Here is a 24,578-nt window from a genome sequence, read left to right as displayed (position 1 = left end):
AATTACTGTAACCTTAAAGTTAATAGAGAAACCATTCACTTTAATATCTTGTCCTAGTCATTAGATACGGTCCAAACTCCAGCCAATCAGGCAACAGCACTCTCTAGAACCCTCTCCACAGAGGCTCCAGGCTCTCAGATTTTCTACCGCACGTCGTGTGAAGGGAGTCTCCCTGAGCTCTGCTCAGTACTTCATCTTTATCTTCTGGTTTCTTCAGATATTACTTCTGAACATGTCTTCTAAAAAGCTCTTTCTTCATGCACTGTGAATCTTTTGGGAAACTGACTTCACTCAGATGACCCCCCCCCCCAAAATGTATTTGTCTTCACCCAGACCACTAGGTGAGAGATTGAAAAATCTGTAGAATATTTTCTCAAAAGACCTTGGTAGAAATAAAAGGACGTCTTCTTCTGTGGCTACCGAAGCTCAAGACAAAGGACAATCCTTTTTCTGATGAGGAGAGTGATTCCTCTTTAAAGACAACCGCTTCAAAAAAGAGAGCTAGTGAGGTGGAGCTGGTCTCTCCTAAGGCTGCTAAGGTGTTAAAAAAAACTTCATCACACCTCAAAACAGGAAGATCAACCTTCATCTTCAAAAAAGGCACCTTTCTCTTAAGGGTCTATCTGTGCCATCTTCGCCTTCAAAATCCTTTTACAAAATCGAAGCAGGAGTCAAGGTCTCTACCTGAGACACTTTTACCGCACAAAAAAGACTATCCATCAATGATTCCTTCAAGAATTTCCGTCGCCACAACTACGACGACGACATCGACTTTCTCTTCTCCTCAGACCAAAATGATTGTTAACTGCATTATCTCTGTCGACGTTTGTATCCGTGAAGGTGAGGCCGTCTTTAATGTCAACGTCGTCTTTATCATCATCATTGATGAAAAATAAGTGGCACTTGTCAGGACCTTCGTCGCCGGAAGCACCGTCGCCACTGAGGCTGTCGGCGGCTCTCAAAGGTAAATCTTCGTCGACGGTAGCCTTGTCGGCGGTAGCCTCGTTGACTGAGCTGAATACATCTGACACAGGGCCTTGTGACACAGTTCGTCGACTTCCAGAACGTCGACGGAAGAACCGTTGATAAAACCTTCATCTTTGACATCTGTAGTAGGCTTGACATCCTAGTCGATGCTTGTTCCATCGTCGTTTTAGCTACTTGTAGGGATGATTTTGGACTGCTTAAAAGAAAAACTTCTCAGGAGCTTTTATTGCCTGTTCATATCTCTCCAAGTAACGTATCTCCTTGTCGTCCAGAAGAAATCTTTGACTCTGGAGCAGATGAAGAGGAGTCGGATGATGATGATAGGTTTCGGACTGCTCGCAGTCCTTCCGAACTCCTTATAAAGTGCCAGGACAAATAAGAATACGTTTTTTATCTCGACGTTACTAATCAGGAAAGACAAGCTGATCAAACTGTACAAATGCCAATGTCCCTGGTCTCAAACTTGCAACATATGGTAGAGGATTACTACCACAGATTTCCTCCCTCGGAGCCGGCATCTTCCGTTCCTCAGACACCTATTCAGCAGCCTCCCTTGCTCATCAGATCTCCCCCTCCAGTTTCTCCAGTAGCCGCAGTAACTCAACATCAGGACCAAGAGATTCATACTACTGATGAAGGAAGAGAAGAGGGAGAGTTGGACGAAATATCCCTTCCTAACGAATGCTATGCTTACCAGATCCAGACACTATTGCCTTCCACTCCACCTCCTATAGATTCACCTCCTGAGGATGTAGGGAGTTTCCATACCCTTATGAAGAGAGAGGCGAAGAGGTTTCAACTTCCTATGGTCACCAAGCAGGCTGATTGTTTCTTATATGATTTTAAGGAACAAACGAAGAGACCGTTCCGTGCTATCCCTATTGTTGACTTCATATGGCAGGAGGGCTTAAAGGTCATGAAGACACCAGCATCAAGTCCTGCAGTCTTGCCTAAATTAGAAAAGAAATACAAGGCTCTGGATAACTCTCTTGCGTGCCTTATTGTCCCAAATAAAAATGTTAAAGAAAGGAGCGCTCGAATTGGTACTAAATTTACAGAAAGGCACAGGGTTCTTTTCAAGGTTTCTCCTCATAAAAAGGAAATCTGGAGAGTGGCGTCCCATTCTGGACCTTCGTTCCCTCAAGAAATTTCTAAAAAAGCAATCCTTTCAGATGTTGTCTCTTCAAGAAGTGCTTCAATTGAGGAATGGGGGGGATTTCAAGGCAACCCTAGACCTTCAGGATGCCTATTTTCATATCCCTATCCTTCCAAGACACAGAACAATCTTGTGCTGCAGAGTGGCTGGCTGAGATTTCCAATTCAGGGTCCTACCTTTCGGCCTTCATTCAGCGCCCCGAATGTTCACCAAGGTTTTAGCACCGGTTGTGGCTCATCTTAGTCAGGATGGAGTCCCTTATCTGGACAACTGCCTCATAAAGGCGAAATCTTTCAGTGGCAAGCAGTCACATTCAAAGATGTCTTTCTCTCTTCCAGTCATTAGTTCTCGCGATAAATCTACCAAGGTCTCAGTTAACCCCTTCAAAGGTAAAAATATTCTTAGGGGCAACCTTGGACACTCATCAGGCAAAGGCCTTTGTCTCTCAAGAAAGACAACAAAAGATTTACAAGCTAGCAACTCTACTACTCACAAAAAAGTCAATTTCTGTCCGCAAATTCAAATGGCTTCTTGGAATGTTGTAATCTTGCATTCCCCTAATTCCCAACTGTCGTCTGCGAATGAGACCCTTGCAAGAGGAGCTGGACAAACAGTGGCTGATATCATCGAAGGACCCTGAGATCTGCAAAGTAACACCTCAAATGAAAAAAGCACTAATATGGTGGGCTCAGACCCAAATATAGCAGCAGGCCTATCGTTCATAGTGGACTCACCAGGTTTCACAATAACAACCGATGCATCCCTTGAAGGCTGGGGAGCACATCTACAAGGACTGACAGTGAAGGGAAAATGGGACAGTCCACAAAGAATATTGCACTTCAATTTCTTAGAGTTGATGGCAATATATTCCTTTTTTTTAAAAAATGTTTAAACATTTTTATTGAGAGAAAAAGCGACAATCCTACAATAATCAATAATCGATACACAATACAGAGACAAATTATCGCAGAAAATAAAACAATCGTATACAGAAAAACAGGTGTGTTAGGAGAGGGGGAAGGTGAGGGAGTAGGGGAGGGGGAAGGTCTTCCTAGATCGAAAGTCAATGGCTTACACTATTGCGTCTCGGCATGAAAGTGGTGCGTACATCTTCGGAGATGCGGATTAAGAAGGAATGGATAGTGGGTGCAGAGTTACTATGTCTGAACAGTGGTCAGCCCCGGGGAAGATCTGGGCGGAGCGTTTTCTGAGGCATCCTGAAGTTCCAGAGATGTCAGGGAGGCCTCTTGAGCCTGCGTCAAGTAATTGCGATAGACATACCAAATGTCTTTAGATCGTGAAGATGGGGGTTGAAGTGTGACATGTATGTCAGTTTGCAGATTACAGTGTGACATGCTGTGCAACCATGCTGATGCAGGAGGGCAACGTTTGGCTCCCAAGTGTATCGCTATTTCCCTTTTGGCTAGCATCAGTGCTATGGCTAAAAATCTATGAAAACACAATTTAATGTAGCCGACCAGTCCAAAGAGGCCTAGCCTTGGGGAAGGGATGAGGGGTACGGTAATTATTTTTGCAATCGTTTGAAATACCTCAACCCAGTAAACCGAAATTAGGGGCCGGGTCCAGGTCATATTTGCAAAATCGGCATCTATTGTCCCACATTTAGGGTAGGTGGGTGATTTAGTAGGATCAAACTTAGCTAATTGACGTGGGTTGATATAAATGATGGTGATATTCCTGGCTCTGAAATCCCGTTCCATAATATCAGGAGCTTCAGTATTAATTCGGACAGACAATACAAGCAGCATGCATTATTTAAACAAGCAGGGAGGTACAAGATCAACTATGCTATTCCTTCAGGCTCAGCAAATTTGGGATTGGGCTATACAACATCAGATAACACTGACGGCAGTACATGTTCCAGGAGTGGCCAACATCCTAGCGGACTCTGAGCAGGTCAGTTACATCCAACCACACATGGGAACTTCACCAACCAACGTTGGATCACATCTTTCGGTTGTGGGGCAAACTGAGTTTGGATCTATTTGCAACCAGTCGGAACCGCAAATGCCAATTCTTCGCCAGCTGGCTACCCCAACAGGGATCGTGCGGGAATGCATTTTCGATAAATTGGTCCGCTTCCTTTAGTCCCAAGGGAGCTTCGGAAGATGAGGAAAGAACCCTGCCGAATACTTCTCATAGCACCCAGGTGGCCTTGCCAATTTTGGTTCACAGAGCTCCTACTTCTGTCTGAGAGCAAACCCAGACTATTGCACCCATTACAGAACTTGTTGACAATGAACTGCGGCCAAGTCTTCCTTCTGTATCCAACATCGCTGCGATTAGCAGCTTGGTTCCTGAATACTATGAGTTTGCCGACCTAGTTATACCTGCTGATTGTTAGGAGGTTCTAGCTAATGCCAGAGCACTCTCCACTATAAAGACTTATAGACTCAAGTGGAAGAGATTCGGTCATTGGTGTAAAACATCTGAAGTGCCACCTGTTCAGTCTCCACCAGAACAATTGCTGCCTTTTTCCCTCCAACTGGCAAAATCTGGCCGCAATGTCCAGATTTCGACGGCAAAATGGATCACAATCTCTTTGGTCTTTAACCCCTTGCACGCTGATGACGAGCTGGGCTCGTCATGAGGTAGCCTCCTGCTACGCTGATGACGAGCCCAGCTCGTCACGTAACTTGCGGTTTCGCAAAAGTCAGCGTACGAGCGGAATTCCGCCCGCACGCATGCGGTTAAAAATTATAAAACTATTTCTCAAAGGATTATTGAGAATGTTCCCTCCAATTAGGCGCCCTCCTCCACCTTGGCATCGTAACATTGTGTTAGCACAACTCATGAAAGCTCAGTTTGAGCCTGCTCATGGGGCTGATCTTAAATTCATTGCATGGAAAATATCACTTCTACTGGCTCTTACTTTGGCTAGACGAGTAAACGGCATACATGCTTTCACTACTCTACACCCTTTCCTCCAGTTTACTAAGGACTCTGTTGTACTTCGAACAAATCCTACCTTTATTCCTACGGTTCCATCGAATTTTCACTTAAACAAACCAGTCATTTTAAAGACTTTCTTACCTAATCCACAGTCACCAGCGGAAAGGGCCTTACATTCTCTGGATGTTAAGAGATGTATAACATTTTATTGAAAGAAAACAGCCTGTATCCATAAAGCTGGTCAGCTTTTTGTGATCTTTGGGAAGATAAGAAAAGGGTATCCAGTGACTAAACAAACTATTGCACGTTGAATTTCCTGTTCGATTCAATTTTGCCATTAGCAAGCGGGCTAGCCTCTTTATTCAACAGTGAAAGTGCATTCTACAAGAGCATTCTCATCTTCTACAGCTCTTTGCCAGTGTGCCTATTCAACAAATTTGCAGGGATGCAACTTGGCCCAGCAGGTACACTTTCACCAAGCATTACTGTCTAGAAGCTGCCAGTAATGCTGATACAGCAGTGGGACAGGTGGTGCTACGTAATCTCTTTATGGAAGGTGAGCCTCTATTATTCCCACCTCCTTTTAAGATTTAGGATTGCTATTTATAGATCTATATGTATATATATATTCACGATTGTTATAAATCTATGCATGGACATTGTTGCATTGCCATCCATATATGTTCATAAGTATGTTTTACATTGGGTAACATACAGGGTTCTATCGTACTCGGTTTACGATATTCTTTCTGTATGACAGACTCCTAGCTATGTGATAACTGCTATCTACTCTGATTCAAGCATGTGAATCTATGAAAGATACCCCAATACTGGACAAGAAAGTAAGCTACTTACCTGTAAACTCTGGTTCTCCAGTATTGGTATCTTTCATAGATCCACATGCGACCTACCCTCATCCACATAGAGGCTCCCATATTTTTATTGTACATTTATACAACACGGGCTTGAAAATCTGAGAGCCTGAAGCCTGTGTGGAGAGGGCTCTAGAGGGTGCTGTCGCCTGATTGGTTTGAGTTTGGACCACATCTAATGACTAGGATGAGATATTAAAGTGAATGGTTTCTTTCAATTAACTTTAATGTTAGAGTAATTAAATGTTGCGTTTTATGTACCGTGGGACTCCCACTTTGACGGGGAATGACTCATGTGAATCTATGGAAGTTACCAATACTGGAGAACCACAGTCTACAGGAAAGTAACTTATTTTCTTATTATGCAATGTTCACTCCTGTCGTTAATCACGTATGTTTGCAAGAAGTTGTTGTTTTTTACTGAAGATGATTTTGGTCTCAAAATGCCTTGTGACTCCTCCCTGAAGCTCACAATCCACCAGGACAAAGACTCCACCTTGTAGTGTTTTTCGTTATCGGCTTCAGATGTTCATTTCGAGCTCTGGGACGAAAACCTTTGCTGTCTCGTCAACTGCAGTGACCGAATGTTCATGCTACAGCATCAGGAGACTCATTTATTTTATTTATTTAAGGAGTTTTATATAGCGTTAGCCAGACCCGAGGGTATCGGAGCGCTTTACAATAGTTATAGTACAGGAATCCCAAATAATCATAGGTATATAAACTGGTTCGGAAGTCCCGGCGTGTAGTGCAACTTTGAGGCAGAGCCTCGCAGAGTGCATGATTGTCTTGTGCAGAACCATTTTCAGGGAGGGAGGGAACTTGAAAGGGTGCTAGGAGGAGGTAGATTATGGTGACAAAGTGTCGAGGTGCTGCGGAATGCAAGTATGTGCCCTTCAGTGCTGGTTACCTGTCCGGGAAGGCAGGGTTCAGGTAGAAGTCTTTTAGGAATTTTTTTAATTTTACAAAGGACGGGATAGTCCTAATGTCTGTTGGGATGGAGTTCCAGATTTTGGGAGCGTTTCTGGTGAAGGATCGTGCAGCTGTTTTCTGTGTGCATGTTTTCATAGGAATGAGCAGAAGGGAGTTGGAACTGCTGAGGTTCCTTGTCTTGCCGGCCTTTTTGAGTTTGGAGGCCAGGTATTCGTGTTTCCCTGTGTGGAGGGCTTTGTGCGTGAGGCAGGCAGTTCTGAAGCTGGCACGCTTCTCTATTGGGAGTCATTTTAGATCTTTGAGTGCGGGTGCAATGTGCTCAAATTTCCTGACTGCGGTGACCATTCTGGCTGCTGCATTTAGAGTTGTTTTGTGGGGGGCTAAGTGGGATTTCGCTGTACCAGTGAGAATGGCATTTCCGTAGTCGTCTAGATAACACTAGGGATTGGGTAGCTTGTTTGAGGTAGTTTGGCAGGATGAAGGGTTTTATTTTGCTGAGAAGCTTCAGGTTGAGGAAGGCACTCTTCGCGGAGTTCTTGATGTGACTGACCATGTCCAGTTTGGGGTCTAGGGTGATTCCTAATGATTTAGTGGAGTTAGCCGGAGTGAGATTACAGTTGAGAGCATCGATTTCTATAAGCCATTCCATGATTTGGGGGGTTTCTTTGTTGGAGATGAGAATTTCAGTTTTGTCTTGGTTGAGTTTGAGGTGGTTCATGGCTAGCCAATGCTGGACTTCTTTAAGAGTTTTGTTTAGTCTCTGAATATCTTCAAAGGAGGAGGTTTCCAGATAGATCTGGATGTCGTCTGCATAGAGGTGAAAGGTGATGTTGGCTTTTTTGAGTAGCGAGGTGAGGGGTTCCATATAAATGTTGATTAGTCGAGGGGAGAGCTCTGATCCTGTGTGACATCTCTGTTGACAGGGTGTGAGTCGGACGTAAAGGTTTTGATTTTTATCTTTTGGGAGCGGTTGTGTAAGGAGGAGGAGAACTATTGTATGACCACCTTGTCTGCTCCTAACCTGCCTTGGAGAGCCTTGATGAGAAGATTGTGATCCACCGTGTCAATGGCTGCCGTTAGGTCCAGGAGAATGAGTAGGCAGCATTTGTCGGTATCTAGAGATTTGTGAATGTCATCCACGATGTTAAGGATTGCGGTCTTCGTGCTAAAGCCTTTTCTGTAGCCCGATTGGTGGGGATCTAGAAGGTTGATGCTGTTCATGTCCTGAGTCAATTGTAAAAGAACGCACTTTTGAAGGATCTTGGCAAGGAGGGGGAGATTGGAAATGGGTCTGAAGTTGTTCAGATCGTTGGTGTCAAGGCCATGTTTTTTCAGGAGTGGAGTGACTTTGCCGACTTTGAGAATGTCCGGTATGACGCCATTTCTTAAGGAGCGGTTTATGATCCTGCACCAGTATGGAGCTATGAAAAGTTTCAGCTTTTTAGTCAATTGAGTGGGTAACGGATCTAATGCGTGAGCTGCGGGTTTGGAGGTGGTGATCAGTTTGAGAATCTCGGTTTCTGGAATGGGGTTGAAGGATTTCCAGACTTTCATGGGGTGCTTGCATGCATTGGCTTCGGTTTCTGGGGGTGGGATTGTGCAAGAGGTGTTGGGGTTGACGTCTAGTGTGAGCTCAATCTTGGTGATTTGTCTATGAAGAAGTTGGCGAAGTTGTCGCACAGGTCTTTGGAGGCTTGACCTGCGGCAGCAGAGGGTTTGGATGTTTGTTGTCTGATGATGTAGAATAGTTCTTAAGGTCTGTTTTTTGCCTTGTCCAGGGTGGTGCAGAAGAAGATGGCTTTTTCATTGTTAATGTGTTTTTTTTGTATTTCCTTCGGGTTACTTTGAGTTGCAGATCAATGCTTTTAGAGAGGTTGTTCCTCCATCGTCGTTCAGCAGCTCTTAGTTGTCTTCTTTCCGCATTGATGTCTGAGTTGAACCAGGATCAAGACTGAGTGTTCCTGGTTTTTCTAAGTTTCAGGGGGCTAATTGATCTAGGATGGAAGTCATAGTATATTTATAGTGAGTGGTGAGTTCTGTTGTAGAGAGATCATCGTGGAGGTAGGCAGGAGTGAGCCTACCCTTTCCTTAAAGTCGGCCATGGAGATCTATCTAAGATTTCTTGTCCATTTGGGGGGTGGGTCTTGGGATGGGGGGTTGATGTGTGATTGGTTGAATGATATGGAATAGGATAAGGTGATGGTCAGACCAGTCCACAGGATCTGATTGATCGTGATGGTGTCCTGTCTGGAGATGATGGCATCCAGGGTCGCTCCTTTGTTGTGGGTACCTTCTGAGCAGTGCTGGGTAAGGTTGTTGCTGTGTAGCAGATCATTTAGGTTCTGGATTACCGGGTTGTTGTTTTTGTTCCAGTGTAGGTTCAGGTCTCCCAGAATTAGGTTGTTTGCGTCTCGGAGTGAGCAATGAACAATGAGGTCGGACAAGTGATCGGTGAATACGGTCGTGTTTCCTGGGGGAAGATATAGGAGATGGCACTGGATTGTCTTTTTGTCACTTGTGTTGATGTTGGCGGAAAGGCACTGACAAGTGTTTTAGTTAAAGGTGTCCATTTCTGTCACCAACATATTGTTGTTATGAATGATTGCTTTACTGCCACCTTTTTGGTCTTTTCGATCTTTGTTGACGATTGCAAATCCTGGTGGCATGAGAGTGTCCAAGATTGATGTTGAGCATTCCTTTAGCCATGTCTCGGTGCTGAAGGCTATGTCATGGGTGAGGATGAATTCTGCTAGCTCAGTTGCATGTTTAGAGGCTGATGTGCAGTTTATGAGCATGCAGTTGGTGGAGACTACCTCTTTAGTGGGGTTCTTCTTCAAAGGGGCCCTGGGGATGTTGGAAAGGGAGGCTGGGGGTCTGGGGTGTTTAGGAGGGGAGAGGTCCCTTCCGAATCCGGAGATCACCTGGATTTTGGATAGAGGGGTGGCAATATCTGGGGTGTCGTATTAGGAGGCAAGATCTGCTGCTTCACTCTGGGACATAGCTGATCTAGTTCTGCTGGTACGTTCTGGATTCCGAATATGATTTGAGGGGGGTTGGGATCCCCTGTAGTGAGGAGACGTGTGGAGCCATTGGTGAGTGGGGTTGTTGACGGTGGGGGTGTTTTGGGGATTTTGGTAAGTTTTACGGAGCAAGGCGAGGTTGGTTAGGATTTCGTTGAAAACCTGGATTACAATGGTCTTCTTCAGCACTTCAAATTCGACTTAGACTGGAGGGGTTCTGAAGCCAGGTCGTAAGAGAATTATGTTTGGGGGATGGTGGCTAATGGATAGCACACCCTTCCAGTTTTGCTCTAAAAGCAATTTTTAGTTCCAGTGGTTGGATCATTATTGAGTGTTCAACCTCTGTCTACCTTAACACCACGATGATGCAAACTTCTCTGTCTGCCAGACCTTCCAAAGAAACCTCTTATGAGTGTCCCTGGACATTTTATAAAATGTAGCATCAGGATCCATCGAGTCAATCCTAGGGCGCGACGCTCTCCAGTGACCTTACTCAAAGAGTAAGACTAGCTTGGTCAAGTCAAAGATAGTCCTAATATCTTTCCTCAGATGCCTTCTGCATTGAGAAAGGGACAAATTCTGGAGCCCCAAAGTAGGTTGCAGCTGGGACAGAAAAAAACGAGTAGACCCATAGCTTGAAAGTCTGGTGTTTGGCCTCAAAAAGAGTTGCATAGCCAGAATCAAACGCCAATTCTTTATCCGAGTCCTCATAATTTTACTTCAGCCACTACAACCAAGCCTGCTTAGTATTGAAAGCTGCTTTCCGTTCCAGAGAAGTCTTGAGCCAAATGCTTCCCAGTACAGCTCGCAACCACACCTGCCAAGAGCTACTGGCCACACATTTTTAATGCCGAAACAAACCTCAAACTCTGCACCAAAAAATCCCATGGTTTTAACTTTAGGGTTCAGTGAATGGACACCCACATTGAAGTTTTCAGAGTGCGTGATTTTAATCAAATGACTGTGTACATCTGCCTGACATCAAGTAAGATTCTAGCTTGACCTCCACATCAGTAGTCTGATCCTACGCCCCACAAGAAGAGAAGACTAACTTTTGAGGAGGCTATCTAGGAGGAGCTACACAAGCAGCCCTGCATCACACCCACCACCACTGCCAAGCTCTATTCCTTCACCAGCGTCATCACCATGTAGCACACCATTACAAAGGAATTTGCACACATTCGCACACTCGAACCGCGACAGCCAGTAAAACCCACAGGATCCATACATTGAACCACTTCTGATGCAAGTTTAGGAAGAACCCTGGCAGTACTATAATGCATACCCTCAAGAGGACTATATTCCGGTGAGGTCTTACCCCTGATGACTCAACAGCATACTGTGCCATCATTCAAAGGGTGTCTGAGCATCATAAGGTCATGCTACAAATTGTGGAAGAAAAGGTGGACTTTGTGTTTAAGACTTTATTGAAGATCGAAAGATTTGTGCATTTCTTGCCCCTGCTAAGGAGCACAAAAGTGTGTCCGAGAACTTTAAACAGTCGGTGAAGAGCAGGGCAGACACTCTGAGCTGAAAAAAATAAAAAGCTATCCCAGAAGACCCAATCTACAACAGAGGTCCTGTTCCTAAAGATATGTTAGATTTACACACACTGTGCAAATGGATGTTTGCACAAGGCACGGATGATAAACCTTCTCTCGAAAAGGAGAGCCAGAATATTGATCTGAAAAGCATATTGCTGTTGGGGCAGCTACAGAGTGGCATATACAACTAGTTGGAGCTTTTTAAAAATGACGGTCCTAAAGGACGTCTTTCTCCTGCTTTGCACAGGTCCATACATGTCAACCCTCGACTTCTAGCCCAGAAGCACAGTCATGCATGACGTTACAACATTTTTCAATGGACAAGCCATTTCTAGACCCACACATGCAGGTGATCATTACCATCTGTTCACTACCACAGAAAACGTAAAATGCCCATGCATTACCTCCAGTTACCCAGAATTGCCTTCTCTGGTACCCTATGCGTCTGATCGCCTCTGCACTGCTTCTGATCCCCTATGCAGTAAGCGAACACAGACGTCCTTAACACATTTTATTAGCACCATCATGGGGAATACAGCCCTGTTTCTCAGTGTTTCTTGAACTGCCGATCTACCCACACAAAAAGCTGCCCATCAGAACAGATCTTCTAACAAGGCAAGAGGGATGAGTAAGACATCCAAACCTCAAATCAATTTAGCGGTTTGATGTAGTGATTTTTCACATGAGGTCCCTTGGATTCTTAAGTGGTTCACACTGCCAGAAAAAGGGCCAATTCTCAGTGCACTGGGGTTGCTGCCCCAACTGATAGAGAGCAAAAAGTATGATTCAGCAGGAAAACTTAGCTGCGCAAGCAGCCAACCATTTTGTTATACCCTATTCATTATTCTTACTCTCCTGATGCAATAGAGCCTAATGGAATGAAATGCAAGAGCTTCTCCAGAATCTCCGATAGCAGTACAGACAAAGAATGACTTGGTTAACCAGTTGGCTGCTGCCGTCGGCCCGACGGCAGCACGACCTCGCTGGTGCTGCCGTGGGCCAATGGCCGACGCGACCGCGCCCGTTTTTTAAAACTGCCGCAAAAAAGCAGAAGCAGCCAACGGATTAAGAGGAAGACAAGATTATTTCCAATGCTGCCAAACAATGTGCACTAGATTCAACTTGTGCAAGGGAGGTGAATACAAGCATTTAATCAGAAGCGACGCATGACTGGAGTCTCTGGTTTTAAGCCTGATGTCCAACAACATCTACTTTATCTATGGTGAACAGTTCGGACCACAGATTAAATATTGGAAAAAATTGACACCAACCCCGCCAAAGCACTATACACGTTTCAACAAAGACGCTCCTTTCGGAGAGGACAATATAGAGGAGAATCAAGAACTAGCACCTCTACAAAAACAGGCAGTGCGCAAAAGCAGCAAGGTTCCCGTCTGTCACAATACACCAGAGGGGCATAGTATAGATCACATTACAAGAAGGATTGAGAACGTGGTCGGGGATCCGCCTCTAAAGTCACTACTCCCACTAAACAGTGACCCACTAAGCCTCCCCCTCAACATTTACAACCAGTAGGGGGATGGCTCTAGCAAGAACACATACACTGGGCACAAATTACAGCAGATTAGTGGGTCCTTTCCATCATAAAGGATGGCTACTGCACAGAACTTACAGCTACCCCACTCAGAATACCACCACAACACAAAATGTTACCAGAACACCTCACACTCCTAAAAGAGAAGGTCCGAGTTCTGCTTCCAAAAGGGGCAAAAGAACATGTCCGAAAACCACACCAAGGACACTGGGTGTACTCCTTCTGCTTTCTTATTCCAAAAAAGGGTGGGACCTCAGGCCACTCAACAAATACATCCTATCACAACACATCTTCATATAGTAACACTACAGGAAACAATACCATTGCTACAGAAAGGAGATCGCATGACAGCCATGGACCTCATAGCCGCCTACTTCCACATTCCAATACAACTAGCACTTCACGGCTATCTCCCTTTTCTAGTGAATTGACAGCACTATTATTTGAAGGTGTTGCCATTCGGAGTAACTACTGCACCAAGAGTATTCAAAAAATGCCTCGGAGTGATAGCAGCTCATCTCAGGAAGGGGAGGGTGGCCACACAATTGTTCCCACATCCAGATGATTGGCCAATCAAGAGTGATACTGACCTGCAATGTCTGCAGGGCACTCAAAAGGAAATGAACCTTCTACACAAACAATCTAATAAGGGAGCCGATCATGCACATTACAGACTATAGGAGGAATCACAGTACCTTATAAATCGGAAGACTTCTTCGAAGAAAAACAAGTTGCAAACTTCCGAGCCCAATACTGGATGACAGGAGTGTGCTAAGCATATCATTCTACGGCATTACACACTACGAATAAATGCTTACAGGATAGGTAACCTATTCCTTCAAACATCTGCTTGCTAGCCACCATGTTAGCATGAGTGTGCTGCTTTGTAGTCTGCGTAGAACATAGAATTTACAGCAGCTTATGCTAAACACAGAAAATGTTCCTTATCTAGCAGTACTCGTATCCACGCTCTCGCCTCCCCGGATGCAAGCTCATGCTACAGATTTTCTTTCACATTATATATTCATTCACAATGCATCTGTACACAGTTAACTGTTCAGCTATGCATTACTCCACTTATCACATTCACTCTTTGAGAGGCACAACGCTCTCCGAGGTAGAGTCTTTGTCCTCGTTCATTGTGAGTTTGAGGGAGGAGTCACGAAATATCCAGAGACCGAAATGTATTTGGATAAAACCAACTTGAAATCAGGTGCCCCCGACACTAGACCGCAGTGGTGTGCAGAGCAGCACTACAACCTACAAACCTATACTTACAGAGTAAGTAACACTTTCTCATTATGTTACCACTAGTCACAACATGATGAATGGGAATGATTCAAGAAATTAAGTCAAGGGAAAATACTAATTATGTTGTTGGAAACAAGAAAATATTTCTCCTCTAATTGCAGGTTTTATTTTTTCTCGCTCTTAATTTAGTTAAAATATATTGCTACTCTTGGAGCAAACGATTACATTGGTATTACTGGCAGATATGGTGACGTGTACTGTTGCTGTGTAGAGTGGCCTACAATGCACATTTCTATCAAGATAGCCACCTTCTGCTGGTTTAATAAAATCGATGGTTTGCTTTAAGTGTATTCTGCTTGTTCCTTCCAACTGATAACTATACTCGCTCATAGTTATCCTTTTTCTCTTTCAAGCTGTAAGCCTGTTGCTGTTTTGAGCTATAAAAGGTCAAGGGGCACAGCAATCTTTTAGACCAAAAGTGTTCTGCTGTGTGCTTTTCATACACAGCCTCCCAAGCTCTATCACTTGCGCTCTGCTGATGTGTTCACTGTGTCACAAGTGCCCCATCATGGCTGTTAATAACGGAGTTTATGCCACTCTGCACCAAACTATTTAGGTTTACACTCTTTCCCCTGGTGTTCTGACCAGTCTTCGACTCCTATGTCTTTGCTATGTACGTGGCAAAGGTCTGGGGCCGGAAGACACTCTTTATCCAGCCTAGTGCCCGTTTTGGCAATAATTATCCATTGCACTAGATGGAAATAATGAAACTCATAGAATGTATATGATTTTACATATTTAAACGATAATATTCCATTGAACAGCTTACCTCCTGCACAGTTTCTGGTTGCATCTTTTAGTTGGAGGTGGTGGTCTGTGTTGTAGATGAAAGGCTCACAGGACTGAGAGGGCAGAAGATACTATGTAATGTGTGGTACACATCAACTAGTGCCTTATATATAATGTGGACAAACCTGTTTAGACTCTTGACTCTTTCGACCAAACAAAAGAATCCTCCGGTGTTTTTACCGAGACCCATTCACCACTAAATATCCTTGCATGCATTCACAAATCAATGCTGCATGAATATTGAGGTGCATGTTGATGGAATGCATTCATACGTAAAGTTTGTAGCGGAACAACTTCCCTCATTGTACGGTGTAAGTGATGAACACGTCATTTGTTCCTACGCATCCTGAACATTATATTGGATGCAGATGATCCTTCCTACTGAACTATTCTGTTGGAGAAAACCTTAACGTGCCATGGTTGCAATTAAATATAATTGAGTATTTAGGGCCAATCAAACATCAGTTTGATAACTTGGAAGAGGTGGTTGTGAGTCTACTGTATTAGATAAGACAAAAACCATGTTTTATGTACGTTTTATTTGAAGACCACCTTATCAATTACTGTAACAAATCAAAGTGGTAGCAGGCCTTCCCCTCAGGGTTCAGTCTTCCAACCGGACTGCGGATTGATATTTTGAATGGGTACTATTACAGAAACAAATCATTTGTTTGTGCATTATAGTTTTAGGTATATTCTGGGTCATTTGGATCTGCTTTGGTTTTACTCTGAAACCAGTCCACAGAATGAAACCAATCCTTACGAAGATTTGTTTGTTTTCTTTTGGGAAAAAACATTGTTGGATTGCTTCACACTGCCCTCTACTTGGGTATGTTTGAGGTCTCATTTGCAGAATGAACAATGGAAGGGTAAGGCTTACGAAATGGTGACCTCGGTCTGGAAGAACAATGTGACGGAGATCATGTTCAAATCAGTGTTAAATGGTGATCTTCCTTATATTGATAAAATTATATGACTTTGTATGCTGAATATCCTTGGAAATTCATCTGTATGGTATCATCTGTATGGTATCATCTGTATGGTATCATCTGTATGGTATCATCTGTATGGTATCAGAGGGTGTGTGTAAACTGTTCCTACTCTCTAATGAAAGAGATTGTCTTACAGCCTCATATTGAAGATGGGCACAAAAAAAAAAGCCACCGTAGGCTGTCTGAACCACTTTTTACATAGTGCGGCCTTTATTCACAACTCTCGTTCAGTTCATTTAAAACGTTTGCTATGGACTGAAATTTCATAATCCATACTATATATACGTATAGTAGAATCTCTGTGCTTGCGGGTGTCTTGTATGTCTTGTATGACAGGAACTAGCAGAATAATGGAATGCAATACTTACTTTTGCTAGATGCATCCAAAAAACTAGACATGAACTCTTCTGAGAGGTTTCACATCACCTTCAGGTTGAGAAGGTTTATGGTGATGGTGCAGCAATATATATGAATATTGCACTTAACGCCTGAGGCTTGAGCCGGGCGGTTACTCATTTGGTCTGTTACCGGAATTTTAATATTTGTGTGCACTTGGCCAGTGTGTCCTCTTCCCCCCCCCAGCACCAGCGCGCCGATTTAGCGCGACACTTGACGCCTCACCGATTTTAGGGTGAAGGCATTGTTTTAATTGTGTTTTTAAAAAATACTATTTGCACTTACTTAATTCAGCGCTGCCTCCCCCCAGAGTGTCCGGCCGATATTAGGGCTGGTCTACCCGGGACTCGGGCGGAGTGACGGCGGCGGCCATCTTGGGTAGGGCTTCCCTCCCTTGTTGGACTGAGCCACCAGTATAAAATTAAACGGCTATGGCTCCGCGCAGCGGACGCGTTCAGCGGGCGCGCCGGATTCGCGCCGGAGTCAAGCCAGAGTCCAGCCCGTCCGCGACAGACCGGGGCGCGGGGCGAGTCCACCTGATAGGTTGGTACCGTCTAGGCTCAATTTACCCTATACTCAACAGGAGTTGCTGCTACTGCGCCCAAGTGTGATAATTAGCTGTGCCCACTCTTATCAAGCTGACATACTATCCCTGGTATGCGGCACATGTAAGCAGACTCTCCCACCCCCTAGGATGATTATACATGATATACCTAGAGCCAATATGATATTATTAAACTGTAGGTCGTTGAAAAAACATAAGCTTGAAATACACGATCTATTAGTCACTAAGAACCCTGCTGTGCTTTTTCTCACCGAGACGTGGATGGACGAAGACTCGTCTCCTGAAGCACTTGAGGCAACTCCTCCCGGGTACTGTCTACTTCATCTAGACAGACATAAACAAAGAGGGGGGGGGGGGTTAGCCCTCATTTATAAATCTGAGCTAGAATGCACCTTAGTGAAGACCACTTTACCCAACAGCGAAAGTGGCTTATTCACTATTAAAATAGGGCCGAGAAATGTCATCCATGGGCTGTTGGTGTACCGGCCGCCGGGACAGTTTGGCAACCAGCTTTTAGAGTACATTACCCAACCGGCTCTCCGCTATAAAAAATTCATTATTTTAGGCGACCTGAATCTCCATTTTGATGACACGGAGTGCAGGGAAGCACAGGATGTGGCTGCTGTATTAACATCTCTGGGCCTCAACCTTAAATCTACTGCCCCATCTCATCAACATGGCCATCTCCTGGACCCCAATGATTTGCCAACTGGGAGGGCATTGATGTCTCTACTCCGGTTAGAATAATTTGGTCAGATCATTTTATCATCCCGTTCACAGTAGATAAAACTCTTCTAGATAATATACTTTCAAAACCTCCTCCCCTGAAACGGAGAAAATGGAGGAATTTTAACCAAGAAGCTTTCAGATGTGCACTTAAAAAAAATCCCCCTTCCCAAAGCAACTCTTTGGAGGAGGCCTGGAATAAATATGAAACACGGGTGACCACTGCACTCGATGAAATAGCCCCGTGGACATCCAAGCCCCCTGCTAGGCAATCGAAAACAGCCCCCTGGTTCTCGGAAACACTCAAACACGCCAGAACCAGATGTAAAAACTTAGAACGGAGGTGGAGAATACAGTACAACCCTGAGGATAAACTGCACTACAAAAGAGAACTTAATACATATAAGAAACTGTTGAGAGCAGAAAAAAGCTGCTACCTCAAAAACATATTTGATACAGCTAACAACCGCACCAGAGAGCTTTTTACCATCTACAGAGAGCTTACGGTCCCTACCAGGCTGGACGCCCAAGATACCTATTCGAAAGAGCTGTGCGACTCTATTGCAGACTTTTTTATAGGTAAGATTGATAAGATCCACGCCACCTTTACGAAGGATGAAATCCGGCCGTTTAAACACACAGAAGCTAAAAACACCCACACGGAGACCTCCTGTCTCTCCTGCTTTGTAACACCTGAGAAACAAGATCTACTAAGCATTGCCAACAGCATTCAATCTGGCTCACCCAGCGATGTCTGTCCCCCAGCCCACTTTAAAGGAGTATTGGAGACCACAATAATAGATCAGATTAGTTCTATTGTGTCGCTCTCCTTCCAAGAATGTCAGGTACTGGATGCGTGGAAAACTGCTCAGGTAATCCCCTAAAAAAAAAAACATCCACATTTCCCAGTTTCAGAACCTCCGCCCCATCTCCCTCCTCCCCTTCTGCGCTAAAATCGTGGAAAAGGTGGTGAATAAGCAGCTCATGAGCTACTTGGAGGAACATTCTCTCTTGCATCCCACTCAATCGGGCTTCAGAGCGGGACACTCCACAGAAACAGCCCTACTTTTCTCCACCGAGGGCTTGAGGAGCAGAGTGGAGGATGGAGAGACAGCAGCGTTGGTTTTATTAGATCTTAGTGCAGCTTTTGACACCGTGCTGCACTCAACGCTGCTGTCTCGGCTGTCTAAAATGGGAGTAAAGGGACGGGCCCTAGCCTGGTTAGAGTCCTTTTTGACTAACAGGAGCTTCCAGATGCACTGCCCCCCCTTCAAATCTTCTCGCAGAAATGTAGGCCATGGGGTTCCACAGGGCTCGAGCCTGAGCCCTACTTTGTTTAATATCTATATGGCACCCCTGGCCTGCATAGTCGAGAATTTTGGGGTGGGCATTGTCAGTTACGCCGATGACACACAACTGCTGCTTAAGCTCACGCCCGAGCGCAGAGAAGATGCCATCAACTTCTCGAGCTGCCTTTCATCGGTAGCAGCCTGGATGAACCGCAACTGTCTACGCCTTAATGGCGATAAAACCGAGTTGCTGGTAGTAGGTAAATCAGCTTCAGCATGGTCGCATATGTGGTGGCCTATGGAACTGGGCAGTCCCCCCTGTCCTGTGGAGTCGGTGCGTAATCTGGGAATAACACTAGACTCTGATCTTTCCTACAAAACCCATGTGAACAAAGTAACAGCCAGGTTCTTCAGTATACTGAAGGCTCTCCGTAAGATTCTAGACCTCCTACCCATCGACTCTAGAAGGACTATAGTCCATGCCCTGGTAACCCCCCCACCTTGATTACGGGAATGCCTTGCTTCTAGGTTTGAGCCAAAAAGGATTATACCAACTCCAGTGCGCTCAGAATGCCGCAGCTCGCCTAGTACTCAAACTTCCCCGTAGAGCATCAGGGAAATCCGCTCTGTCCAAACTCCATTGGCTACCTATAAGAGCGTATTAAATTTAAGTCCCTCTGCTTCGCTCATCGTATCGCTCAGGGCATAGGCCCGGCTTATATTCAAAATCTTCTTACGATACACCGCCCCACTAGAGACTTGAGATCAGCCGGCACGATGATGTTTAAACTTCCCAAAATCACCAGAGCCAGGATGGGCGGACGCTCGTTCAGATTTCTAGCTGCCAAATGCTGGAACGATCTCCCGCTCGGCCTCCGGATGGAGCCCTCCGAAAGTATGTTCCGAAGAAAACTTAAAACTTTTCTCTTTCCCCAGGCATAACCTTTTCTCCGTTTCTGCTCCCTAATGATTCACTTCTGTCTTGTCCTCTAAGCTTTTTTTGCAGTATTCAGCGCGGGGACACTGTTTTTGGGTAACCAGGTGCTTAATAAATGGTTTTAATAATAATAATGTGCAAATAGTTGTGATGTCAATAGTAAAATAATAATTTGTCTGTAATGCCAGGTATACTATGCTAAGAAGAAGCGTCGAGCTCAACAAGTCCCACCTGAGGACTCCAACACGAAAAAAGAGCGAAAGGTCTACAACGATGGATACGATGATGACAACTATGATTATATTGTGAAGAATGGGGAGAAGTGGATGGACCGATATGAAATTGACTCTCTTATCGGAAAGGGTTCATTTGGACAGGTAATATATGCAGACTTGATTTTATCATCTTGGTTCTAAACACTGTAGATACTTAAGTTTGTTTTGCTGATCCTTTGCTGGTATTTACAGTGTGCTTTTTTCTGGTACTACTTATGTATATTCTGAGCACTGTATTCTGGTTGTACGTCTGTGGTATATCCAGAAGCACTGATTATTGCTTAACAAATATTTAGTGTTGATATGGCATGTTTCCATCCCTTTTCAGGTAGTGAAGGCATACGATCACCATGATCAGGAATGGGTGGCTATTAAAATCATTAAGAACAAGAAAGCGTTTTTGAACCAAGCCCAAATTGAACTGCGGCTACTTGAGCTTATGAACAAACATGATACTGAAATGAAGTATTACATAGGTAAGCACATATGTATTCACTTAACAGCATATGTTACTTGGTATGATGCTCTTTAAACTGGTAAATCTATTACTGATTCATCTTATTAATTGTATCAAAGGAAGAGGAGACACTTGACATCAAACCGTAATAAATTAAATGTTTCTACCTTGCGTGGCTATTGGTACACAGGCTCTGCATACACCTGCCTTGTAGTTTGCATGTTGTCTTTCTTCTTGAAGGTCTTTTGAGGCACCAGATAATGCAACTCCTCCCACATTGGGGAATGTGCATGGTACACACTCAATTGTTTTTTCCCGCTATCGGGTTTGGATGTTAACAGACATTGTTCTGAATACTCCAAATCCTTAAAGTATTTTAGGCCCCCGTGATTAGTTTTGATGCAGACTCTTTGGGATAACCAGTTGTCTTCTTGACAACCCTTCGCACTTCTCACATAATCTCCAAAGACATTGTCAGCCAACTTTCCATGCCCCAGAGGCCTGCGGCCTTCATGCGCCCTTTGGGGACCATTTGCTCTTCATCGGCCCTCAACACCAGAGAATGCAGACTGTAAGGGGCTGATGTAATGGATGCCCTTCTAACATTGCCCCCAGTGCAGTTTTAAGTATCCGTGGTGAGATCGTGACGTCTACAACTTGTTTTTCCTCCAACGATGAGCCCACCTCCTGTAAGTTCTGCCTCCCCTTCCGTTAGAAGAAAACCCTAAGGTATTAAAGGGAAAGGTGCTAGGCTCAGCTTAAGATTCACCAGCAGACCTACTCGAAACTCCGAATCTATTCAGGGAAGAAGATCGGTTTGGTGTCGAGGAAAGTGAAGAGGCCAGTTTATCCTGGATTCCAGCAATGCAGGCGGCTCAGTCCCGCATTGGGCTCTTTGAGTCTATCAGACCAAGAGGAGGTACAAGATGTCAGTACAGCACTGAAGAGCACCGGCCCTTGTATGAAGACCACACTTAGGTCTGCAAGTGCACCATCTGTCCCTTAGACCGATGCCTCCAAGCACAAATTGTCCCACACAAATACAGAGCACTTCTTCCACTGGGTTTGGCTTGGAGTCCCAATCTGGGCATAAAAGGCTGCCCCGCATGCCCGCTGCCTTCGGGCTTTGACTGACTCCTGGACAAGGCTTTAAAGTCAACCAAGGCCACAACCAAGGGCATAAAGTCCCAACCGCACCCCTTCCCCGCCATCGAGCCTTAAAGACCCAAAGAGTAGTAAGCATTCCCGCCTGCACTACAGGATGATGCCAAATGCACCATCAAAGCCACCACTGAAGATTTCTGATGGTGAAAGTTCCTAGGATGCCAAACTCCTCGTCGGCTGCTGGATCCGAGGAATTGAAGGTCCAGATCAGAGGCTCCAGGATCTTGATGCCAGGTAGAAAAACCTCTTTATACATATTTTTAACGATCTACACTTTACTCCCACTTTCACAGTGGGATAATATTGATGATAACCCAAGGGCAGCCTGGGAATCTTGGAACAAGATAGAGTACAAAGCAGTCTTCAGTGATCTGAACGTTGACCGCTTCAAACTTCAACTTTTACTTAATGACAGGCCACTTTGATGCGCTCCGGAGACCAACCTCACCATCAAGGAATGCACTGAGTAAAAAAGACTCCTTGGTACCAGCTCTCGTCTAAAGAAAGTCAAAGCATTTTTTCCCAGAAAGTGACTTCAGAAATACTATTTAAGTCCTTGTACTCTCACATCTGGATGTAGTAATGCCCTTCTCCATAGCCTCCCAGACTTCTCACTGGCCGTCCCTATATTCCTCCTACGCACCACAGCAAGTCTCATTGAGGGCCTGAAGAAAGATCACACCATTCCCATACTTATGGAACACCATCTTCAAAACCAACTGCCACATTAATAAAGCAATCACGACAGTACCCACAAGCTCACCATCTCTAGATCTCAGCACACAGGGCAGTCAGGACACCATCTTAGTGCGACTAAAAAAAAAAAACCCACATCATAGAATCCCCCCCCCCTTCTCTTTTTGGCCATGCTGCACAGTATCCTGGATACTGTACAGCATGGCTATTCACAAACTTAGAGTACAACAAGTGAGACCTGTTGGCTTGGCTAGTGCTTGTTATGTATACTGCAGTACATATTAAGTTCTGCATCGTAGGATCTTCATTGATAGTCTTATAAACTGATGCTGCTGTTATCATGGATGAAATCTATGTACAAAGGAGTTCCCCAAAATGCGTCAGGAGAATATTCTAGTGTTTGACTCAATTAAGATATCTACGAAGCAGAAACAGGCATTCAGCTATGTACCTTTTCTTTCAAAGCAGCGATGCACAAAATTAAGAGCAGACCAGGGGATACAGAGGTGTATATATAGGGGCACAGAATTAGTAGTGCAAGGTTTAAGTTATTTTTTTCTGAGGGTCCAGAATCCAGTGAAATTTAGACCAGGATAAGGTAATATTTGAAGAGATGAGTCTTCAATTCCATCTGAAAGTGAATGAAAGAGTGAGTTTGCCACACTGATAAAAGGCCTTTCTGTCCTTTGTGGTATTTTGCTTTGCAATGTTGTTGCTGAGGGGAAATTTGTCTACAGGGAACTTGATTTTGTTTGCAAGCTCTGATGGGTGACTGTCATACACAAGAGAACCTGTCAGACATTTACAGGTTACTTTTACCTGTTCTGTTTAGGTAATTTCATTTGTTGGGCATAGCCATATTTATGGTGTTTTTTCTTCTTATTTTTGTTGCAGTACTTGTGGATTGTAATACATATATGTATGTGTGTAGCAACAATAACTTTGATAATGAAAGTACCGTTTTACCTTTCTTAAAATTCTGTTTTGTTTCTTTTGCAGTGCATTTGAAACGCCACTTTATGTTCAGAAATCATCTCTGTCTGGTGTTTGAACTTCTCTCCTACAATTTATATGACCTTCTTCGTAACACCAACTTCCGTGGTGTATCTTTAAATCTCACACGCAAGTTTGCCCAGCAACTCTGCACTGCTCTCCTATTTCTGGCCACTCCTGAACTCAGCATCATCCATTGTGACCTGAAACCTGAGAACATTTTACTTTGTAACCCCAAACGTAGTGCCATAAAAATTGTGGACTTTGGTAGTTCCTGCCAGCTGGGGCAAAGGGTATGTACTAGCCTTGTTTTACAAAACAGAAGATTGATTCCAAGTTAGGAAGCAAATGCTGGATTGACAATGACATTTTGTGTGATAAAATACATGCTTAGGAATCTTGGAGCAGTATTTTTCTTTATGTGCAACTCAAGTTTTAAAAAAACATGCCCTAACTTGTAATATAAGCAGCTGTTAAACCGCAAGAGCATGCCTGCATTATTACTGCATTATACATAGTCTACAGAAATAAGTGGTTATAGGAAATATCTGCAAATTCTTAGCAATTTAATTGTTTCATCATCATATATCAACAGTGAGCCTAATTCGGAAAGCATTTTCTGTGTTTAAGTTAAATGTAAGTATGTAAAAATACCACCGTTGTCATAAAATCCCAGTTTTGGTTCCACAGAATCTGGCAAGGTGGATTTTTATGTTCCTAAGGGGAACTTAAGGACCCAGAAGTTCTACAATTTGAAATGCTCCAAGCATTCGTTTTGTGGTGGCGAGTTCTCCTAGAAATTATAGTCTTAAACATCCTTGAATGTGCAAGGTATTCATGAAATCTTGAAAAAGTCACACATTTTCTCCACATCTAGGAGTCCTTTTATTGCAGCAAATATTAACGCTCCTTAACAATCCCTTTGTAAGATAGCGTGCTCTGAGGCAATTTATTTTTGTTTGTTTCTCGTTAGTAGGTTGACCCTCATGACCCCCATTTGTTGCTTTC

At 44.1% G+C, this 24,578-nt stretch overlaps 1 protein-coding gene across 1 annotated transcript in view; it reads left to right on the top strand.

The window, feature by feature from the left end:
• LOC144770632 (dual specificity tyrosine-phosphorylation-regulated kinase 1B-like) overlaps positions 1 to 24,578 on the top strand; it is a 431,276-nt gene that overhangs the window by 253,939 nt on the left and 152,759 nt on the right. Inside the window, exons 4-6 of the mRNA XM_078655322.1 lie at positions 20,174 to 20,362; positions 20,589 to 20,736; positions 23,577 to 23,863. Of these exons, the coding sequence (XP_078511448.1) occupies positions 20,174 to 20,362; positions 20,589 to 20,736; positions 23,577 to 23,863 (624 nt within the window). The remainder of the gene's footprint in view (positions 1 to 20,173; positions 20,363 to 20,588; positions 20,737 to 23,576; positions 23,864 to 24,578) is intronic.

This window comes from Lissotriton helveticus, chromosome 7 (assembly GCF_964261635.1).
Source record: "Lissotriton helveticus chromosome 7, aLisHel1.1, whole genome shotgun sequence".
In the NCBI taxonomy this organism is placed as follows: domain Eukaryota; kingdom Metazoa; phylum Chordata; class Amphibia; order Caudata; family Salamandridae; genus Lissotriton; species Lissotriton helveticus.
This window is presented reverse-complemented; position numbering and strand designations above follow the sequence as displayed.